Source organism: Symphalangus syndactylus, chromosome 9 (assembly GCF_028878055.3).
Source record: "Symphalangus syndactylus isolate Jambi chromosome 9, NHGRI_mSymSyn1-v2.1_pri, whole genome shotgun sequence".
NCBI lineage: Eukaryota > Metazoa > Chordata > Mammalia > Primates > Hylobatidae > Symphalangus > Symphalangus syndactylus.
This window is the reverse complement of record NC_072431.2, coordinates 60,763,669-60,786,625: the sequence shown is the minus strand read 5'-3', so window position 1 is coordinate 60,786,625 and position 22,957 is coordinate 60,763,669. Positions and strand designations below refer to the sequence as shown.

General features: G+C 47.1%; 3 protein-coding genes across 21 annotated transcripts in view; 1 reads left to right on the top strand and 2 right to left on the bottom strand.

Moving 5' to 3' along the window:
* The window catches only part of ORAI2 (ORAI calcium release-activated calcium modulator 2), a 46,010-nt gene extending 26,659 nt beyond the window's left edge, over positions 1 to 19,351 (bottom strand). Inside the window, exons 1-2 of the mRNA XM_055292733.2 lie at positions 19,333 to 19,351; positions 16,498 to 16,562 (exon numbers count right to left, since the gene is read on the bottom strand). The gene's annotated coding sequence lies outside the window, so the exon portion shown is untranslated. The remainder of the gene's footprint in view (positions 1 to 16,497; positions 16,563 to 19,332) is intronic.
* The window catches only part of PRKRIP1 (PRKR interacting protein 1), a 31,648-nt gene that overhangs the window by 4,042 nt on the left and 4,649 nt on the right, over positions 1 to 22,957 (bottom strand). Inside the window, exons 4-5 of the mRNA XM_055292736.2 lie at positions 19,333 to 19,418; positions 16,498 to 16,562 (exon numbers count right to left, since the gene is read on the bottom strand). Coding sequence (XP_055148711.1) covers positions 16,498 to 16,562; positions 19,333 to 19,418 — 151 coding nt within the window. The remainder of the gene's footprint in view (positions 1 to 16,497; positions 16,563 to 19,332; positions 19,419 to 22,957) is intronic.
* LOC134737513 (histone-lysine N-methyltransferase SETMAR-like) lies at positions 1,697 to 18,213 on the top strand. 19 transcript variants are annotated; one of them, XM_063646326.1, is made up of 6 exons: positions 1,697 to 1,702; positions 2,019 to 2,090; positions 10,818 to 10,879; positions 15,826 to 15,866; positions 16,389 to 16,482; positions 17,169 to 18,213. In XM_063646326.1, the coding sequence occupies exons 1-5, from the start codon at positions 1,699 to 1,701 to the stop codon at positions 16,447 to 16,449; spliced, it is 240 nt and encodes a 79-aa protein (XP_063502396.1). In that variant the 5' UTR covers positions 1,697 to 1,698; the 3' UTR covers positions 16,450 to 16,482; positions 17,169 to 18,213. The 19 variants fall into 19 exon arrangements, 3 of the variants coding, with proteins under 3 accessions (XP_063502396.1, XP_063502394.1, XP_063502395.1); XM_063646324.1 differs by having other exon boundaries at positions 15,826 to 18,213; XR_010122557.1 differs by lacking the exons at positions 1,697 to 1,702; positions 15,826 to 15,866; positions 16,389 to 16,482 and adding an exon at positions 15,681 to 15,783 and having other exon boundaries at positions 1,973 to 2,090.

Here is a 22,957-nt window from a genome sequence, read left to right as displayed (position 1 = left end):
ATCGCAGCACTTTGGGAGGCTGAGGTGGGCGGATCACGAGGTCAGGAGATCGAGACCACGGTGAAACCCTGTCTCTACTAAAAATACAAAAAAAAAAAAAAAATTAGCCAGGTGTGGTGGCGGGCACCTGTAGTCCCAGCTACTCGGGAGGCTGAGGCAGGAGAAGGGCATGAACCCGGGAGGTGGAGCTTGCCGAGACTGCGCCACTGCACTCCAGCCTGGGCAACAGAGCGAGACTCCATCTCACAAAAAAAAAAAAAAAAAAAGGCCAAGGCGGGTGAATCACCTGAGGTCAGGAGTTGGAAACCAGCCTGGCCAACATGGTGAAACCCCGTCTCTACTAAAAATACAAAAATTAGCTGGGCGTGGTGGTGCACCTGTAATCCCAGCTACTTGGGAGGCTGAGGCAGAATTGCTTGAACCAGCGGTGAGGGGTGGGTGGAGGTTGCAGCAAGCTGAGATCATGCCACTTCACTCTAGCCTGGGAAAGAGTGAAATTGTCTCAGAAAAATAAAAAATTAGCCAGGCATGGTGGCGCACGCCTGTCATCCAGCTAATTTGGAGGCTGAAGCAGGAGAATCGCTTGAACCCAGGAGGCAGGGGTTGCAGTGAGCCAAGATTACACCACTGCACTCCAGCCTGGGCAAAAGAGCTAGAATCTGTCTCTAATAATAATAATAATAATTTTGTGTATGAAACACAGTTGTGTACAATGAACCATCAGAAAGCAAAGGCGATAGCCGGGCACAGTGGCTCACGCCTGTAGTCCCAGCACCTTGGGAGGCCGAGGCGGGCGGATCACGAGGTCAGGAGATCGAGACCACGGTGAAACCCCGTCTCTACTAAAAATACAAAAAAAAATTAGCCGGGTGTGGTGGCGGGCGCCTGTAGTCCCAGCTACTGGGAAGGCTGAGGCAGGAGAATGGCGGAAACCCAGGAGGCAGAGCTTGCAGTGAGCCGAGATCGCACCACTGCACTCTAGTCTGGGTGACACAGCAAGGCACAAAAAACAAAGAAGCAAAGGCATCTCTCTCTCTCACCCATGTGGCTGATCTGTGGCTTAGAGTCACCATCATTTCTGGCTCTGAATTTATTTGCTACTGATAAGCAATCCTTTTCCTACACTTATTCACACGTAAGTGCTTAACAGTAATAAATATGATGGGCCATTCATACAGTGGAAAATAGTATGTCCAGAGTAATTTAAGCAGCACAGCTGTGTCACAAGAACACCTGGATCAGCTGCTAATGGTAACAACAGGCTTTCAATCCCCACCTACTATGCTGTGTTTGGATTAAAGGGTTACTGGACACTTTTTTTATTTTCAGGAGACGGGGTCTCACACTGTCACCAGGCTAGAGTGCAGTGGCACGATCTTGGCTCACTGCAACCTCTGCCTCCTGGGTTCAAGCAATTCTCCTGCCTCAGCCTCCCAAGTAGCTGGGACTACAGGCGTGTGACAACACCCGGGTAATTTTTTGTATTTTAGTAGAGATGGGGTTTCACCGTGTTAGCTAGGATGGTCTTGATCTCCTGACCTCATGATCTGCCCACCTTGGCCTCCCAAAGTGCTGGGATTATAGGCATAAGCCACCACACCCGGCCTTTTTTTTGAGACAGGGTTTCCGCTTTGTCACCCGGGCTGGAGTGCAGTGGTGTGATCACCGCTCACTGTAGCCTCCTGAGTAGCTGAGACTATGGGTGTGTGCCACCACATCTGGCTAATTTTTATATTTTTTGTAGAGACGAGGTCTCAACCATGTTGCCCAGGCTGGTCTCGAACTCCTGGGCTCAAGTGATCCTCCCTTGTTGGCCTCCCAAAGTGCTGGGATTACAGGCATGAGCCACCGTGCCCAGCGTCATTTCTCAATTTTTCACCAACTTCTGTTCATGGCTTTTGGTGTTTCAACCGTTTATCCTTCTGCTTCTTCAGGTCATGCGTGGCAGTCATTCTTGGCTTTCTGGGCTATAGATAAACATAAATGCTTCCTCTTTTTCTTATCACTGTTACCCATAGGGGATCTGCAGGCCTTTTTGACGTTTTCAACAGTATCTTTACACAACAAAGCAGAGAACAAGCACAGAAACTGTGAGTAAGCATGGAGGTCTGGGCGCCATGTGGGACATCGTGGGGAATCTGCCGCTGGTGTGTGTGTGGTCTGGAGAGGCACCATTTTCTTACCCTCTGTGGGTGTGCCTGTGTGGGGGAAAAATCTGGGTGTATGTGGAAAGGTTGTATTGCAGCTGAAGGAGGCTGGGAGGGTCTTCTGTCCCTGGGAGACACTGAATAATCTGTGATGTGTATCTGCGTTTCGACTGTGACCTCTTGCATGAGGTTAGAGGTGGAATTCCTACTTGGAGTGTCATGTCAGTGTTCAAAAGCTCTGAATTTTGCAGCATTTCCAAGTTTGGATTTTTAGGTTTGGGATGCTCAACCTGTATCTCACTAATGGTCAACACAAGGGATTTTGTGTGTGTGGAAGACCCACTGTCAGGGTCTAAGAGTATCACTCTCAGGGAGGAGAAACCCAGAAACCAGGGGCACAGTCAAGTCATTTGGCAATTTGACAAAATTACCCCAGTTTATTCCTTCAACACAACAAATACATAACAGTAAGAAATCATTGAGTGGCTATTTCCTGTTAGTTACTATGCTTCATGTTGGTGATACAAGAATTAAAAAGATACTGTCACAAATCAAAACAAAAAGCACAACACATATATTAGGATGGCTCAAATTCAAAAAACGGACAATACCAAGTGCTGAGAAGGATGTGAGGTAAGAGAAACTATCGTTGCTGGTGGGAGTACAGCATGGAATAGCCACTTTGCAAGATAGTTTGGCAGTTTCTTACAAAGTTAAGAAGATTAATCCTATCATACAACCCAGCAATCATGTTCCTGCAGATGTACTCAGTTGATATGAAACTTATGAGCACACAAAAACTAGCACACAAGGCCGGGCACGGTGGCTCATGCCTGTAATCCCAACACTTTGGGAGGCCGAGGCAGGCAGATCACTTGAGGTCAGGAGTTCGAGACCAGCCTGGCCAACATGGCGAAACCCCATCTCCACTAAAAATACAAAAATTAGCCAGGCGCGATGGCAGACGCCTGGCTCAGCTACTCCGAAGGCTGAGGCAAGAGAATTGCTTGAACCTGTGAACCCAGGGGGCAGAGGTTGTAGTGACCTGAGATTGCGCCACTGTACTCCAGCCTCGGCGACAGAGAGACTCCATCTCAAACACACACACACACAAACACACACACACACACCCCCCACAAAAAAACAGTAGCACACAAATGTTTGTTGCAGCTTTATCCATAATCACCAAAACTTGGATGCAACCAGGCTGTCCTTCAGTGGGTGAACTGTGGTCTATCTTGACAGTGGAAAACTATTTGGCAAAAGGAAGGGGCATTAAGCCACGTTCTGGCAAGCAAAAGAAGCCAATCTGGAAAGGCTTTATACGATTTAATTCCGACTCTATGACAGTATGGAGAAGGCAGAACCACAGAGGCAGTAAACAGGTCAGGGGCTGCCAGGGGCTGGGGGTGGGGAGGAAGCTGAACAGGGGAAACACGGAATTATTTTAGGGCAGTGGAATTATTCTGTATGATATGGCAGTGGTGGATACATGGGATACATAGTACTATGCATTTGACAAAATCCACAAAAACTTACAGCACAAATAATTAAAACTTAATTATGCTTTTTTTTTTTTTTGAGACAGAGTCTCGCTCTGTCGCCCAGGCTGGAGTGCAGTGGCGCAATCTCGGCTCACTGCAAGCTCCACCTCCCGGGTTCATGCTATTCTCCTGCCTCAGCCTCTCCGAGTAGCTGGGACTACAGGCACCCGCCACCACGCCCAGCTAGTTTTTTTGTATTTTTAGTAGAGACAGGGTTTCACTGTGGTCTCGATCTCCTGACCTCGTGATCCGCCCGCCTCGGCCTCCCAAAGTGCTGGGATTACAAGCGTGAGCCACCGCGCCCGGCCTTTTTTTTTTTTTTTTTTTTTTTAGACAGAGTCTCATTCTGTCACCCAGGCTGGACTGCAGTGGTGTGATCTTGGCTCACGGCAACCTCCACCTCTAGGGTTCAAGTGATCTTCCTGCCTCAGCCTCCTGAGTAGCTGGGATTACAGGTGCCCACCACAACGCCTGGCTAATTTGTGTTTTTAGTAGAGACGGGGTTTCACCAAGTTGGCCAGGCTGGTCTTGAACTCCTGACCGCAAGTGATCCGCCCACCTCAGCCTCCCAAAGTGTTGGGATTACAGGCGTGGGCCACTGTGCCTGGCTGAATTATGCTAATTTTAAAAGTCATTTAGGAAGTTGGGGTCCCAGGATGGAACGCAGAAGGTGACACACGAATCCAAACATAACATAAATGTACGAAATGACCTCTGTGAAGGGAGTGTGGGCAAAAGTGCTGATCAGCCAGGTGTGGTGGCTCACGCCTGTAATCCCAACACTTTGGGAGGCTGAGGCTGGAGGATTGCTTGAGCCCAGGAGTTCAAGACCAGCCTGGGTGATAAAATGTAACATAGTCTCAAAATTTTTTTTAAACATTAAAAAAGAAAGTGCTGATCTAAGTAATTCTTGAAATAAGTGGCCTCTGTAAGCTGTAAGGCTGAAGGGACTGCACATAGCAATGTCCTCTAGTTGATAATGGTGCTTCCCCCACGGTAACAGTAAACAATTCTGAAACCATTATCCATGTATGCCAGAATTGAGCAATTAAGCAAATGGCTAGTGGATGGTGGTAGCAAAGATACTCACTATTGGAGTGAGAGGTGACAGAGAAACAAGGAGAGAAGGCTAGAATGAGCCATGTCATACTGGGCCAGACTTGGAGACATCAGTATGAACTCAGGTTAGTGTAATATGGATGAGGATGGTTATGGGTATTAGTATTGACAGATATGTATATAAATACTGGTGGAGTACACAGGTAAATTTCCTGGCTCTGTCAGCTGAGAGAGCCTAAAAGCAACCATCCAGTAGCATAGAACATGCCTAGTCCCCAGACCTTGGGTTTTAATACCATTTCTCTAGTAAAAGCAGCCAGGGGCCAGGCATGGTGGTTCATGCCTGTAATCCCAACACTTTGGGAGGCCAAGGCAGGTGGATTGTTTGAGGCTAGGAGTTCGAGACCAGCCTGGCCAACATGGTGAAACCCTGTCTCTACTAAAAATACAAAAATTAGCTGAGTGTGGTGGCACGTGCCTGTAATCCCAGCTACTCAGGAGGCTGAGGCAGGAGAATTGCTTGAACCCGGGAGGCGGAGGTTGCAGTGAGCCGAGATCGCGCCATTGCATTCCAGCCTGGGCAACAAAGAGTGAAACTCTGTCTTTTTTTTTTTTTTGAGATGGAGTCTCGCTCTGTCACCCAGGCTGGAGTGCAGTGGCGCGATCTCGGCTCACTGCAAGCTCTGCCTCCCAGGTTCACGCCATTCTCCTGCCTTAGCCTCTCCGAGTAGCTGGGACTACAGGCGCCCGCCACCACGCCCGGCTAATTTTTTGTGTTTTTAGTAGAGACGGGATTTCACTGTGGTCTCGATCTCCTGACCTCGTGATCTGCCCGCCTCGGCCTCTCAAAGTGCTGGGATTACAAGCGTGAGCCACCGTGCCCAGCCGAAACTCTGTCTTTAAAAAAAAAAAAAAAAGCAGCCAGGACCTCTTGGACAAATGGCTGATCCCAGGTCCTGGGCAGGAAACACAAGACACGAGTCTGGAATATCCTATAGTACCAGGAAGTAAGGAAGCCAAGTGTGGCGGTTCACGCCTGTAATTCCGGCACTTTGGGAGGCTGAGGCAGGAGGATTGCTTGAGCCCAGGAGTTTGAGACCAGCCTGGGCCATATAGCAAGACCCTTATCTCTACAAAAAAATTTTAAAACTTAGCCGGGCATGGTGGTGCATGCCCGTGGGCCCAGCTACTCAGGAAGCTGAGGCGAGAGGATTGCTTGAGCCTGGAGTTTGAGGCTGCAGTGAGCTATGATGGCGCCACTGCACTCCAGCCTAAGTAACAGAGACCCCTTCTCAAAAAAAAAAAAGCACCCACAATGATGGGACTTTGTCAAGGGAACACAGGAGCCAACTGAAAGAGCTCTCAATGGCCAAATCTGGGAATACAGAGTAGTAAAACAAATACAGTAATAATGGACTATCAAGTACAAAATGAATATCCACAAGTTCATACCGATAGAAGGAAATGATTAAATAATGATAAATACATGGAAAGAAGACATAACCCTAGCGTGCAGAATGACTTCAATGATGCATGTAGATTCTCCACTGTCAGGGAGGAGGAACACAGCCCCACACTCCCTACATGTGGGCTGCACACAACGACTCTTCTACAGAGTAATATACGGGAAGGGGAAACGAGAGTAAACGTATGGGGGAGAAACCTGACCACACTACCTCAGCCATGTGATCAAGGTCGACATCAACAGTGATGGCACCAGCCTGGTCAACATAGTGAGACCCTGTCTCCAGAAAAAATACCAAAGCTAGCCAGGCATGGTGGCTTATGCCTGTAATCCCAGGACTTTGGAAGGCCGAGGCGTGTAGATCACGAGGTCAGGAGATCAAGACTATCCTGGCTAACACGGTGAAACCCCGTCCCTACTAAAAATACAAAAAATTAGCCGGGCGTGGTGGCAGGTGCCTGTAGTCCCGGCTACTCGGGAGGCTGAGGCAGGAGAATGGCGTGAACCTAGGAGACGGAAGTTGCAGTGAGCTGAGATCGCGCCATTGCACTCCAGCCTGGGCGACAGAGCAAGACTCCATCTCAACAAACAAACAAACAAAAAACACCAAAATTAGTGGGGTGTGGAGGTCCGCATCTGTAGTTGCAGCTACTCAGGAGGCTAAGGAAGGAGGATCACTTGAGCCCAGGAGTTCCAGGCTGCAGTGAGGTGAGATGGTGCCACTGTACTCCAGCCTGGGTAACAGAGAGAGACCCTGTCTCCAAAAAAACAAAACAAAACAAAAAACAAAAAACAAAAACGCCCCACAAAACCTGATGGCCACATTGGCAGTACACAGCCCTGAAGCCCTGATGTGTGGTGAGAAGGGTGCTTTCCCTCTGTGGTCCTCATCCCCAAAACAAACTACCCCAGTCAAATTATGAGAAAATCGGACCAATCCCAACTGAGGGCCATTTTATAGAGTACTGGACCCACAGAAAGTCTGAGAAACTGTCACAGCCAACAGGAGCTGAAGAATGCATGATAACAAAATGTGACGCGGTGCCCTGGATTGGATTCTGGAGCAAGAAGAGGGCAGCAGGTAAAAACTAAGGCAGCTGGAATAAGGTATGGACTTTAGCTAACAAGTGTATCGATGTGGGTTCATACATTGTGACCAATGTACCAGGTTAATTTAGGAAGTTAAACAATGGGGACACTGGGTATATGAGAATGCTCTGTACTATCTTTGCAATCTTTCTGTAAATCTAAGGCCATTCTAAAATGAGGCTTATTTTGAAAAAGATGGAACTGACATTATAGCTGAATGGACAAGCACCTTATCTGATCTGGCAGGGTCTGCAGCCAAGGGCACACACAACCCCAAGGGGCAGGCTGGCAGGAAAGGCGAATTCTAGGGCCGGGGGCCAGAGGGAGGTGAGGAGAGGCTTTACACAGACAGAAAGCATTGTAAGAGGAAGCCGAAAGTGAAGAGAGCTTCTCCAGGCAGATGAGAAGTCAGGTGGCATGAAGAGAGTACAGGCGGCCTAAGCACATGCAGCGAGGCTGAAGGACAGAGAGCTGGGGTCATGTGGAAGGGAGTGGACAGACCAGCATGGTGGAGACCGGAAGGGGCCAGACCGTGAGGGCCAGGAACACTGGGGCTGCTGACAGGGTTTCACGCAGCATCGCCTCATGGGCGGGTGTGGGTGCCTGGGATCACATCCGGGCCTGCTGCCCACATCCTCTGCAGCTTTGCGGGCGCCATCACCGCACAGTGCCTAAGGTCTGTCATTTGTAAAATGGGGATAACAGCACCACTGACTACCTCACAGGGCTGCTGTGAGGATTGTTAGTTAATACAAGCAAAGCATTTAGAACTAGGGGTACGTAACAAGCATTCCGTGATCTTGGGTATTGTTATAAAGACAGAAGAATGACTGACAATCCAATGTACATTTTATAAAATAGCTTTGGGGCTGGGCGTGGTGGCTCATGCCTGTAATCCCAGCGCTTTGGGAGGCCAACGTGGGTGAATCACCTGAGATCAGGAGTTCGAGACCAGCCTGGCCAACATGGTGAAACCCCACCTCTACTAAAAATACAAAAATTAGCTGGTGTGGTGGTGGGCACCTGTAATCCCAGCTACTTGGGAGGCTGAAGTGGGAGAATCTCTTGAACCTGGGAGGCGGAGGTTGCAGTGAGCTGAGCTGGTGCCACTGCACTCCAACTTGAGTGATGGAGCAAGACTCTGTCTCAAAACAAAAAAAAAAAAGAGCTCTGGAGGCTGTACACAGGTGGGTACGTGGGGGGTGGAATGGCAAGAGTGGGATGCCCTCCATGATCTTGCAGGTCTGCACTGTTTTTCTGTAAGGCTTTTTACTGAATCCCCAGTAAGACCTTGAGTGGCTCTTATGTGCCCCATTCTTACCCATGTGGAGGAAGAGTAAAATGTTGAGGATATGGTGAGAGTGTACCCTGTCACACACACTGTCAATGGTAAAAACTGGGGCTATCCCTTCGGAAAGTAACCTGCAATGTATTTCCAGAGCCAGGAGTTCTTTTTATACTCTGTGATATAGTAATTCCCATGGTTAGAAATGTATCTTTATTATTATTTTTTTTCCTTTTTGAGACAGGGTCTCTCACTGTCACCCAGGCTAGAGTGCAGTGGCATGATCACAGCTCACTGCAGCCTCAACTTCCCCAAGGTCAGGTGATCCTCCTGCCTCAGCCTCCCTTGTAGCTGGGACTACAGGCGTGTGCCACCACACATGGCTAATTTTTTTACTTTGTGTAGAGATAGGGTTTTACCATGTTGCTCAGGCTGGTTTCCCAACTCCTGGGCTCAAGCAATTCACCTGCCTTGGCCTCCCAAAGTGCTGAGATTACAGGTGTAAGCCACCATGCCTTGTTTAGAAATTTATCTTAATCTATCACCCCAGAAAGGGGGAAGGGAGAAAGACACAGGATATTCACAGAAGACAAGTACTGGAATCAATCTACTGTTTCATAAAAGGAGAAAGATTATGTGTATTATGGCATGTCAGCTGCTGGATATTACCAGTCACTGAAAAAATTATGAAGGAATTGCTTCATTAAGCAGTATGTGTATAATGTTAAATAAAATAAGCAAAATGGAAAACTTCCTATAATTCTAGCTACACACAAATGATGTGCACATGGAGACTAAAAGAAAATGAATACAGAAAAAGGTGACCAATTCGGGTGATGACACTTGAGCTTTCTCCATAATTTCCTTCCCCCACTCTTTTTTTTCTTTCTTTGAGACAGAGTCTCACTCAGCTGCCCAGGGTGGAGTGCAGTGGCGCAATCTCGGCTCACTGCAACCACCGTCTCCTGGGTTCAAGTGATTCTCCCGTCTCAGCCTCCCGAGTAGCTGGGATTACAGGTACGCGCCATCATGCCCGGCTAATTTTTGTATTTTAGTAGAGACAGGGTTTCACCATGTTGGCCGGGCTGGTCTTAAACTCCTGACCTCAGGTGATCTGTCTGCCTCGCCCTCCCAAAGTGCTATGATTACAGGTGTGAGCCACCGCACCCGGCCTTCCTTCCAGTACTCTTCTACTACTGTTTATATAATATTTTAAGATCCAGGAATCTGAGATTTTATTCACAGGCTACAGGCATACTGGGTAAAATGCCACTGACTGCAACTGAAGCACACATTTTGTTTTTAACAGATGAATGAATAGATTAGAAAAAAATCCTTGTAAGTACAGACTTGGGAAAACACTTGTGATACAATGTTACGTGATAAAATCAGGATATCTATAAATATGGCATTTATAGAAATAAGGCTTATATATGAAAAACTGAAATCAAAGAAATTAAAGTGTTAAAGTCATTTTTAGTACAGGTTACAGATAACTTATATTTATTTACAAAATACAGACAGGGTCTTGCTATGTTGCCCACACTGGTCTCAAATTCCTGGCCTCAAATGATCCTCCAGCCTCAGCTTCCCAAAGTGTTGGGATTACAGGCATAAGCCACTGTGCCCAGCCAACTTTTATTTTTGATGTTGTTCTTTTCTGCGTATTTTAAAAATTTCTAAAATGATCATAGAGTATCTCTTTTCTCCAAAGACACAAAGGATGTGGGTAGTTTTCCAACATATTATGTTGAAGGATTTTGGCTCTGAAAGAAACAGTTTCATCCAAACACATGTTGAGTGCCTTCTGGACACCGGATACCTGCCCCTAGATCAGGAGCGCTCAGGCAGGAACAATTCCGTCCTCCTCCCCCACTAGGGTGCATCTGGCAGTGTCTGGAGACATCCAATTGCTGATGACTGGGGGAAGGTGGGTGCTCCTGGCCTCGGCGGGGGGTAGACACTAGGATGCTGTGAGACACCCTGCAGTGACCAAGACACAGCCCCTCACGACACAGCATTTTCCGGCCTGAGGCATCAGTAGTGCGACTGTGGAGAAGCTCTGCTCTAGATGTGCCTAGTAACAAATCCCCTCAGGGCGCTCTGGATTTCTTTGATGGGCAGGCCTATGTTAGGATAAGTAACAGTGTGGCAATACATCATCTGGGGAGTTCAAGGCTTCAGGAGAAGCCACATTGGCTTAATGTCATTCTATGCTGTCATTTCAGACACAAGTCCCACACTGCCGGGAGTCTTCCCTGAGCTACTGGATCAGCACAGAAAACAAGCGGTGAGATGTCCTCTCCAACAAAAGAACACTCAGCCAGCTGCCCCCCCTGCTTTTTAGGAGAAGAGCCAAAATAGCTTGAGTGATCTGTGCCTCTGAGTCTACCCAGGACCCACGGCGCACCAAAGCCACCTTGGGGCTCAACTCGGTATTACCACATTACTCCCATTTCTTTCCACCGGATAACTGGAAAAGCTTGCTTACTCTCACAAAACGAAAAATAAAGGCCGGGCGCGGTGGCTCACACTTGTAATCCCAGCACTTTGGGAGGCCGAGGCGGGCGGATCACGAGGTCAGGAGATCGAGACCACGGTGAAACCCCATCTCTATTAAAAATACAAAAACTTAGCCGGGCGTGGTGGCGGGCGCCTGTAGTCCCAGCTACTCAGAGAGGCTGAGGCAGGAGAATGGCATGAACCCGGGAGGCGGAGCTTGCAGTGAGCCGAGATTGCGCCACTGCACTCCAGCCTGGGCGGCAGAGCGAGATTCTGTCTCAAAAAAAAAAAAAAAAAGAAAAAAAGAAAAATAAAGAAGGAAACTGAGAAGGCGAGATAAATGGCATACACACCACTTCTTTTTTGAGACAGGCTCTTGCTCTGTCACCCAGGCTGGAGTGCAATGGTGCAATCACAGCTCACTGCCGCCTCAGCCACCTGGGCTCAAGCCATCCTCCCACCTCAGCTTTCCAAGAAGCCAGGGCTACAGGTGTGCTTATTTTTAAATATTTAGTAAGGATGGGGTCTCATTTTGTTGACCAGGCCGGTCTCAAACTCCTGGGCTCAAGTGATCCTCCCACCTCGGCCTACCAAAATGTTAGGATTACAGATGTGAGCCAGTGAGTCCAAGCCCAAACCACTTTTATGACGGTTATCCTCAGAACACTCTATTCTTCCCATTTGGTACAAAGCATGTACAATCATGGGGTATTAACCATTTTTTAATATGTTCAGGTGCTGGCTGGGCGTGGTGGTTCACATCTGTAATCCCAGCACTTTGGGAGGCCGAGGTGGGTGGAGTTCGAGACTAGTCTGGCCAACATGGTGAAACACCATTTCTACTAAAAATACAAAAGTTAGCTGGGCATGGTGGAGGCAGGGGTTACAGTGAGCCAAGATCATGCCACTGCACTCCAGCCTGGGCAACAGAGCAAGACTGTCTCAAAAACAAACAAACAAACAACAACAACAACAACAAAGATGCCCAACATCACAAATCATTAGGGAAACACAAATCAATACTATAGTGAGATACCACTTCACACCCATTAGGATAGTTACCTAAAAACAAAAAAAAGCAAAAAACAGAAAATAAGTGTTGGTGAGAATGTGGAGAAATTATAGCCCTTTTGCACCAGTGGGAGTATAAAATGGTTCAGTTACTATGGAAAAGTATGGTGATTACACAAAAATTAAAAATAGAACTAAGGTCAGGTGTGGTGGTTCACACCTGTATTCCCAGCACTTTGGGAGGCTGAGGTGGTCAGATCACCTGAGGTGAGGAGTTTGAGATCAACCTGGCCAATTTGGTGAAACCCCATCCCTACTAAAAATACAAAAATTAGCTGGGCATGGTGGTGCGTGCCTGTAATCTCAGTTATTAGGGAAGCTAAGGCAGGAAAACTGCTTGAACCCAGGAGGTGGAGGTTGCAGTGAGCCAAGATTGCACACTGCACTCCAGCCTAGGTGACAGAGCAAGACTTCATCTTAAAAAAAACAAACAAACAAACAAAAAAAACAAGCAGCCAAAGAAAAACCACGACAGCTTCACCTGGTGGCTCACGCCTGAAATCCCAGTACTTTGGGAGCCCAAGGCGGGAGGGTCACTTGAGCTTAAGAGTTCAAAACATAGTGAAAGCTAGTTTCTATAAAAAATACAAAAATTACCTGAGTGTGGTGGCACAGGCCTGTGGTCTCAGCTACTTGGGAGGCTGAAGTGGGAGGATCACTTGAGCCCAGGCATTCAAGACAAGCCTGGGCAACACAGTGAGACCCCATCTCTACAAAAAAATAACACATTAGCCAGGCATGGTGGTACACACCTACAGTCCCAGCTACTCAAGAGGCTGAGGTAGGAGGATTGCTTGAGCCCACCAGGAGTTCGAGGCTGCCGTGAGCCGTGATTGCACTGCTGCACTCCAGCCTGGGTGACAAAGTGAGACCTTGCTTCAAAAACACAAAAATGAAAACAAAAAACAAATTAAATAGTAGCCTTGAATCCAAACATATCAAGAAAGAGACAGACTGTCAGAATGAATTAAAAAACATGACCCAAACATTTGACATACAGGAAACATACTTCAAATGCAGTGCTGTTTGAAAGTTAAAATCTAAAGGGATGATGGCAGAGTAAGGGCCTCCAAAAATCTGCTCCTCCATAAAGGTAACAGAATACTGGCAAAAATCCTAAAAATCAACTTTTTCAGAACTCTGGAAATGCTCCTCGAGCTGTTCAAATGCCTGAACCTCACTAAGAGCGTGAGCTCTGTGGGTTTTAACTTCCCGTCTCCCTCTCCCCAGATCTGAGGGAGTCTTGAAAACCAAGAGCCCCCCTGCCACAGTAGCTGTAAAAATGGGAGGAGGCTGACTGGGTTGGGAGCTGTTGGAAGTTCCATTCCCAGGGTACTGGCCCTAGTTGACCTGTCTGGCAGTTCCCTGGAAACGTCTACCTGCAAGGCTTGTCTTTAGTTGATCTGACTCAGTATTGAGTTGAGCTCACTCAACACGAACAGCTTTTTCCCCTGAGCGTTTGTCAAAAACTATCAGTGACAACTGTTTAACATCCCACCAACCAAGACAGCAGTAACAATTGACACAAACAAGAAACTGACCAAAAAGCTTAAAAAGAAAAGCTGGGACTCTAGAGGGCCACCAGAGCAGTGCACATGACCAAGAAAGACAGCCAAGGCCCTGACCACTCACCTCTGCTGCCCTGGAGGCTCTGTGCAAGCAGGAAGTAAAGGCTACAGCAAATTGCAGACTGCCTGCCAGGGGGTTGGAGGCACATTCCAACACACATACACAGAGCTCCTTGGCAAAGACTGGGAGATGTGGTGGTTCAAGACATTCAAGGAAATCTCTCATCTTCCACTGACCAACTAAGCTGACCGAGCAGAGACTTCAGAGTCCAAACACAACAAAGAATACAGGTCTTACAGCATTTGTTAGGAAAGTCACTAAACACACAAATAGCAACAATGACAATGATAGGCAGCAAAACCAATAAACCCTGAGGAGGGAGGGTCAAATTACTCAGCAAAGGAGATCTATTATTATTATTATTTTTTTTTTTTGAGACAGAATCTTGCTCTGTCACTCAGGCTGCAGTGCAATGGCACAATCATGGCTCACTGCAGCCTTGACCTCCTGGGCTCAGGCGACTCTCCTGCCTCAGCCTCCAGACTAGCTAGGATGACAGGCGTGCACCACCACACCTGACTAATTTTTAAAACTTTTTGTAGAGATGGGGTCTCACTATGTTGCCCAGACTAGTCTTGAACTCCTGGGTTCAAGCAATCCTCCTGCCCCAGCCTCCCAAAAAGCTGGGACTACAGGTGTGCACCACCATGCCTGGCTGATTTTTTACTGTTTGTAGAGATGGGGTCTTACTATGCTGCCCAGGCTGGTCTCAAATTTCCAAATATAATAGGTCCAAGCTACAATAACCCCTTAACAGATTGTGAGAATAGCTTTTATGCCCAATCCTCCTACTTGGGCCAAGTACTTCCATGATCTACTGTTGCAGTGGAGGGGAAAGTGATGAGGTAGTTTATTTGAGAAATGAGGTCCTATCAGTCACATTTTAGCAGTTTAAAATAATTTCTTCTAGGAAAGGGTGAGAAACAACCTAAAACTACATCCAATGTGTCACACAGTACATTTACAACTCATAAGGAAGTGGTTCCTAGAAGTGGCCAATCTTATTTTATTTTATTTATTTTTGAGATGGAGTTTTGCTCCTGTCACCCAGGCTGGAGTGCAATGGCACAATCTCGGCTTACTGCAACCTCTGCCTCCCAGGTTCAAGCAATTCTCCTGCCTCGGCCTCCCGAGTAGCTGGGATTACAGGTTCCTGCCACCACGCCTAGCTAATTTTTGTATTTTTAGTAGAGATGGGGTTTCACCATGGTGGCCAAGCTGGTCTCGAACTCTTGACCTCAGGTGATCCACTTGCCTTGGCCTCCCAAAGTGCTGGGATTACAGGCATGAGCCACCATGCCTGGCCTGTTTTATTTTTTTTGAGATGGAGTTTTGCTCTTGTTGCCCAGGCTGCAGTAAAATGGCGTGATCTCGGCTCACTGCAACCTCAGCCTCCTGGGTTCAAGTGATTCTCCTGCCTCAGCCTCCCAAGTAGCTGGGATTATAGGCATGGGACACCATGCCCAGCCCAATTCTATTTTAATATGTCAATGAAAGTCTGACTTCACTCTAAAACCAAAAACCACAATCATGCACTCAGGAAGCAGATCCAGTCAAGCATGGAATAGCCACGGATTTAGTCATGTGGGGTACAGTGTCATTTTTTGGTCTCTTAGCATCCTTGGCCCTTTCCAGCTGGGGCCCCCCTCCCTTATTCACAGCCCATGAGTTCCCAGGGATGGGGGACAGCACCACTAGCATTGTGATGAGTTCAGAGGCGGCAGGATTGGCAGCACAGTGGGATGCTGACCTAACAGCCAACCCTGCCCCCCACTCTTCCTTATTAACAGGACCTCGAATCTGGCTAGGGTGGCAATATATGCAGCTTGCAGTGCTGGATCACGATAGGTTTGAGTTGGTTACAACAGTTCTGTTTTTTATTCCTCTAGCCTGACGGCAGCTAGGGATGGCAAAGAGACCTAGTATTTAAGGTGATGTCTCTGGGCACTTCTGGAGAAACTTTTGCTCTCCAGTTTAAAAAAGGCAGACCACGTAAGTACCACCTCACTCCCCTTCTTCCTGCTTTGAACACAGGTACGGTGCCAGAAGCCATGGGAGCCACCTCACACTCTCAGGGTAAAGGCCAAGGAACGTGCAGGGGAGCCAGCCCACACTGCTGAGCCACATCCCGCTGCCACCTACTACCAGATTTCTCATCCTGTAAAAAAAACCAACTCCTTGTGGTTTAGGCACTTTGTTGCTGCATTTTGTTGCTTGTAGCCAAAAGCATTCTTACCTGACCTGGCAAGTGACTCAATCAGAGCCAGAGAGACACAAAAAGATTTTTGCTAGGAAAGCTGAGACATCCTCTCAATTTTCCCTCCTGGACAAGATTGAGGAGGGATGTAGCCCTGAGAGCTGCTACAGGCACCTCAAAACCATAAGGAGTGTGAGCTGCCTGAGGACAGGACACCAGGACAGAGGGGGAGATGTCAATAACCAGTAATGTCACTGATCTCCCTGACCCGCCATGCCAGAAGGGAGGTCTGTCCTCGACCTAACTTGAGCCAGTATCTTTTTGCTTAAGCCAGTTTGGTTTTCTGATACTTGCAATTCAGTGGGTCCTAGCTAATATGAATAAGCTGTTATTTCTTCAGTGGCCAGCCAACCAGCCCAAACTGTCCGTCCCTGTGTTTCCTGACAATTCAGCCACTGTGACCAACAACAAGAAAGAAGCTACAGCCAAGAAAAGTGGGCACCACTCACCTTCTTGTTTCTTCTGTTCAAGTTTCATCTTCTTTGCCAGTAATTTCTTCTCTTTTAACTTCTGGCTAAAAATGTAAAACCATATACATTGATTCCTTAACTAACTTATGGTATATTTTAGAAAATAAACACCTCCTTATGGTATCTTTAAAACCTGTGGAATAACACAAACATTACAATAACAAAATAAGAAAAATATTAGGTGAGTGCAAAAGTAATTGCCGTTTTTGCGTTGCTGGAATTTGCTGTTTGATATTAGAATATATTCTTTTTTTTTTTTTTTTTTTTTTTTTGAGATGGAGTCTCACTCTGTTGCCCAGGCTAGAGTGCAGTGGCGCGATCTCAGCTCACTGAAAGCTCCGCCTCCTGGGTTCACACCATTCTCCTGCCTCGGCCTCCCGAGTAGCTGGGACTATAGGCGCCCGCCACCACGCCCAGCTAATTTTTTGTATTTTCAATAGAGACGGGGTTTCTCTGTGTTAACCAGGATGGTCTCGATCTCCTGACCTTGTGATCTGCCCGCCTTGGCCTCCCAAAGTGCTGGGATTACAGGCGTGAGCCACCGCACCTGGCCAATACATTCTTAAATAGATGTGATTATGTTATACATCATTTCAATGGGCTTTTTTTTTTTTTTTTTGCTAATGACTTATTACTTATTTTATGTTTAGACCATGAAAACAATGCTAGACAAAAAGCAAATTCAAGTGATTTTCTTATTCAAATTCAAAATGGGTCGTAAAGCAGTGGAGACAACTCACAATATCAACAATGCATTTAGCCCAGGAACTGCCAACGAACGTACAGTGCAGTGGTGGGGCAAGAAGTTTTGCAAAGGAGACGAGAGCCTTGAAGATGAGCATCGTGGCTAGCCATCGGTCATTGGACATTGACCAATTGAGAGCAATCACGGAAGCTGATCCTCTTACAACTACATGAGAAGGGGCCGAAGAACTCAGCATCGACCATGCTACAGTCATTCAGCATTTGAAGCAAACTGGAAAGGTGAGAAAGCTCGGTAAGTGGGTGCCTCATGAGCTGAGCGAAAATCAAAAAAATCATTATTTTGAAGTGCCGTCTTCTCTTACTCTACGCAACAACAATGAACCATTTCTCGATCAGATTGTGACGTGTGATGAAAAGTGGATTTTACATGACACCTGCGACAACCAGCTCAGTGGTTGGACCAAGAAGCCGCTCCAAAACACTTCCCAAAGCCAAACTCGCACAAAAAAGGTCATGGTCACTGTTTGCTGGTCAGCTGCTGGTCTGATCCACTACAGCTTTCTGAATCCCGGTGAAACCAGTACACTGGAGAAGTATGTGCAGCAAATCGATGAGATGCACTGAAAACTCCAATGCCCGCAGCCAGCACTGATCAACAGAAGGGGCCCAATTCTTCTCCAGGACAACGCCCAACCACATGTCACACAACCAACGCTTCAAAGGTTGAACAAATTGGGCTGCGATGTATTGCCTCATCCACCATATTCACCTGACTTCTTGCCAACCAACTACCACTTCTTCAAGCACTTTGACAACTTTTTGCAGGGAAAGCACTTCCACAACCAGCAGGATGCAGAAAATGCTTTCTAAGAGTTCTTCAAATCCCGGAGCATGGATTTTTACGTTATAGAAATAAACTTATTTCTTTTTGGTCAAAATGTGTTGATTGTAATGGTTCCTATTCTGATCAATAAACATGTTTTGAGCCTAGTTATAATGATCTAAAATTCATGGTCCAAAACTGCAGTTACTTTTGCACCAACCAAAACTTTTGCATGACTCTGTCAGTCTGTCCTTATCAGCTGCTTTCATTAGGATTCAAGAGCAAATCCTGGGGAGCCCTGAGGCAAAGCAACTTCAGAAATAACGGGGATGATTTTTAAAAAAAAAAATTTTTTTTTATTATTGTAGAGACAGGGTTGCACTTTGTCACCCAGGCTGGAGTGCAGTGGTGCGATCATAACTCACTGCAGCCTCAGCCCCCTGGGCTGAAGCAATCCTCCTGCCTTGGCCTCCCAAAGTGCTGAGATTACAACTGTGAGCCACCATGCCTGGTCCCTAAAGATGCTTTTTCATTTCAAGATATTTAGGGGCTGTTGTTAGAATCCTGCTCAGCTCTCTCTAATTGTAAAAGTTGAGGGACCACTTAGGTAAACACAAAGATACACATATAAACACACAGCCTATATACCATATACTATGACTTGAGGGAGTCATAAACCGTAATTTAAGAAACATGCTAAATGGGAAGTTTGGTTGCAGCACCTTGTTAAAATACAAATGCGGCCGTGTGCGGTGGCTCATGCCTGTAATCCCAGCACTTTGGGAAGCAGAAGCAGGCAGATCACCTGAGGTGAGGAGTTCAAGACCAGCCTGGCCAACATGGTGAAATGTCGTCTCTACTAAAAATACAAAAATTAGCTGGGTATGGTGGCGGGCACCTGTAATCCCAGCTACTCGGGAGGCTGAGGCAGGAGAATTGCTTGAACCCAGGAGGCAGAGGTTGCAGTGAGCTGAGATTGTGCCACTGCACTGCAGCCTGGGGGACACAGTGAGACTTTGTCTCAAAAAAAAAAAAAAATACAGACATGAAGGAAACACAGAAATCAATGTGATCACTGAAGTCCTGACTTGCAAGCTCTGGACAATCTGTAACCAGCTGGAGGGTCATAAGGAACTTGCTCTCTGCTCAGGTAGTAGAAGTCACTGCTCTACACTCATGACCCCTACAGGTCACGCAGAGGAACTACTACTGACTGCAAGGACTCAGCTCACCCAGCCACCACCCCTGGCCCTTAAGTGTCATCACAGTTAGGCCATGCCGCTTACCGCTTCTTCCGGCGCTTTGCGGTCTGCTCCTCTGCAGCAATTTTATTCTTTTCCAGTCTCTTCTGAAACTCTGCATCCAATTTTTGCTGCAACAAAACCCACATCATTTAGACACGCTCTGGTCTGGGCAGACTGTGGGAGGTTTTGCTTAGGCAAAGTAGGAGAGTTCTAGAAGTCACACTACTGGGGGTGCTAGAGGTACTACCTGGGTCCCCAGGGCCATTTTAACTTTAAAAGGCTGTCCCACAGGCAGGGCAGGTAATCAATACATAGGTCTCCGATGGCGACGTAACTCTTTCAGTTGACTGAGGCACCACTCATGCACAGCACGATATAGGAGACAATACAGGAGGGAGTGCAGAGGACACTCTGAGGGCAGCGCTCACAGTCTGCTCAGCCAGGGCCTGGGACACTGCCCAGAGCTCATGAGGAGGAATGGCCGGAGGGTCAGAACCATGGAATTTTCAAGCCCTAAGCCCAACCATAGTTACCAAATGGCTGAGTTTATTTGTTTTTGTTTTGAGACAAGGTCTTACTCTGTCACCTAGGCTGGAGTGCAGTGGCACAATAGCTCACTACAACCTTGAACTCCTGGGCTTGACAGATCCTCCTGTCTCAGTCTCCTGAGTACTTGGGACTATGGGTGCATGCCATTACATCTGGCTAATTTTTATGTTTATTTTGTAGAGACAGGTCTGGCTATGTTGTCCAGGCTGGTTTTAAACTCCTGGCCTCAAAGGATCCTCCCACCTCAGCCTCCCAAAGTGCTGAGATTACAGGCCACTGTGCCCAGCCACCAAATGACTGATTCTAAAGCAGCGTAACACATGCCATCTGCTGCCATGATCTGCTGCTAAGCACGCACCCACACCCACACAGATATTTGTAAGTACTGCATTACTTCTTCTCAGCAGTTCTGTCTCCCAAGCCTCAGTCTAATCATCTATAAAATGGGGAAAATTGTTAATTCCTCTGTCCCAGAGCTGTTAGGAAGAATAATGAAATAAGGGTTTGGGCACAATGGCTCATGCCTGTAATCCCAGTACTTTGGGAGGCTGATACTCAGGAGGCTGAGGCAGGAGAATCACTTGAACCCAGGAGGCAGAGGTTGCAGTGACCGGAAATCGCGCCACTGCACACCAGTCTAGGTGGCAGAGGGAGACTCTCTCAAAAAAAAAAATAGAAAAGCACCTGTAAACTACAAAGACATCTACTGATTCCAAGTGTCATCTCGTTTCTTCTAGTCACAGCCATAAAGGTCAATGGAGCAAAAAAATAAGGAGCTGGCAAAGGAGGAAGAGGTGCCTTCAACACCCCTGCTGGTCTGCACCGCCAGGGCTGTACACATCTGGTTACAGTGGCACAGAAAACAAACCAAACAAGCCCTCTCTCTGAGGGCAGAAAATATTCCTTCAGGAAGGAAATCAACTTTAATTAATCAACTTTCTGGACAACCAAAAAGCAAATGACTTAAATCTAAAAGATGTGATTTGCTTAGAAGCTGAGCTGTGAAGGCCGGGTGCGGTGGCTCACGCCTGTAATCCCAGCACACTGGGAAGCTGAGGTGGGCAGATCACCTGAGGTCCAGAGTTTGAGACCAGTGTGGGCAACATGGTGAAACCCCGTCTCTACTAAAAATACAAAAATTAGCCAGGCATGGTGGCAGGCACCTGTAATCCCAGGTACTCGGGAGGCTGAGACACTAGAATTGCTTGAACCCAGGAGGCAGAGGCTGCAGCAAGCCAAGATCACACTCCAGCCTGGGTGACAGAGCGAGACTCTGTCTCAGAAAAAAAAAAAAAAAAAAAAGCTGAACTGTGAATGTCTTACTCTGTGCTGCTGAAGAAGCCGAATTTACCAGCAAGTGAACTAAACAGAGCCCCAGCTGGCTGCCGCACCTGGCAGAGGCAATGTCTCAAGCAGGGGTGAGTGGGACTGGGCTCTGATGGAGGTGATCTGTCAGTCACTAAAAAAATGAGGATGCTCTTGCCTTTTTTTTTAAATCTCAGAGACTGTCTTTTGCTATCCAAAATAAGAATCTTTGCATTTGCAGGAGGCCAAGGTTTGCGAAACATTTTTCTGTATTTTCTCTGAATCTTGAATCAATACATAAAAACTTCAGACTAATTTATAGTGTTTGAGACAGCAACCTGCTCTATGTCCTCCCCTCTAAAATAGTTTATAAAAATAAAAGTGTTTCTGATCGTAGTTTCTTTTCCTTTCCCTCCCTCCCTCCCCCCCGCCACCTTCTTTCTTTCTTTTTGAGACAGGGTTTTGCTCACTAACTCAGGCTAGAGTACAGTGGCATTATCACAGCTCACTGCAGCCTTGACCATCCAGGCTCAAGTGATCCTCCTGCCTCAGCCTCCCAAGTAGCTGGGACTACAGGCGGCTGCCATCACATCTGGCTAGTCTTTGTATTCTTTGTAGAGATGGGGTCTTGCCATGTTGCCTGGGCTCAAACTCCTGGGCTCAAGTGATCCTCCCACCTTGGCCTCCCAAAGTGCTGGGATTACAGGCGTGAGCCAACACACCCAGCTTGATGGTTTCTATACACAGAGCATTATTTTTGACAGGCAAACCCACTGCAGTGACCTGGTAGTTTTGTGACAAAAACTGTCTAATACTTCTCACTAGGATTGAGATTGTTACCCACAGAAGATGGCAGGAACAAGAAGAACCACCAACACCCAGGCGCCAGGAAAAACTACAGGACAAGCAAGAATCAGTCGACAGCCAGCACAACAATGACCCCATCCTGTGCCCAGAGCAGTATTTTTTCTTCTTCCTTTTCAGAAGGAGTCTCACTCTGTCGCCCAAGCTGGAGTGCAGTGGCACAATCTCGGCTCACTGCAACTTCCGCCTCCTGGGTTCAAGCGATTCTCCTGCCTCAGCCTCCCGAGTAGCTGGGATTACAGGCATGCACCACTGCGCCTGGTTAATTTTTGTTTTTTTTTTTTTTTTTTTTTGAGACAGAGTTTCGCTCTTGTTGCGCAGGGTGGAGTGCAATGGCACAATCTCAGCTCACCAAAACCTCCGCCTCCCGAGTTCAAGCGATTCTCCTGCCTCAGCCTCCCGAGTAGCTGGGATTACAGACATGTGCCACCACGCCTGGCTAATTTTGTATTTTTAGTAGAGATGGGGTCTCACCATGTTGGCCAGGCTGGTCTCGAAATCCTGACCTCAAGTGATCCACCCACCTTGGCCTCCCAAAATGCTGGGATTACAGGCATGAGCCACCACGCCTGGCCCCCAAAAGCAGAATTTTTTCTAACTCAATTTTGGCCATTCCAATACATTCTTACATATTTTCTTCTGTATCCTGGCTGTCTCTTTGGTTTAAATTTTCCCTAAGGTTTTATTTTGAAAATTTCAGACAGAAAAGTTAAAACAATTATATACAGCAGATATATCCACTCCCCTTTGACTCAACAATTCCTGTTGTGCTGGATTTTCTTTATCACACACCTATCAATCTATCCATACCTCTATTGGTATGCATTGTATTATGTCTTCCCAGCAGTCCTGTTTCCAAGCCTCATTTTCTTCATCTATAAAATGGGGAAAATTATAATTCCTCCCTTCCAGAGCTCTACTCATACCTATATTCCTCCATCAATTCATC

Excerpts from the sequence above, each read along its gene's own strand:
- LOC134737513 (XM_063646324.1), top strand. Across the intron at positions 2,091-10,817 it reads AGAGAACAAGCACAGAAACT|ACACAAGTCCCACACTGCCG; the intron begins GTGAGTAAGCAT and ends CTGTCATTTCAG. Across the intron at positions 10,880-15,825 it reads ATCAGCACAGAAAACAAGCG|GTACGGTGCCAGAAGCCATG; the intron begins GTGAGATGTCCT and ends CTTTGAACACAG.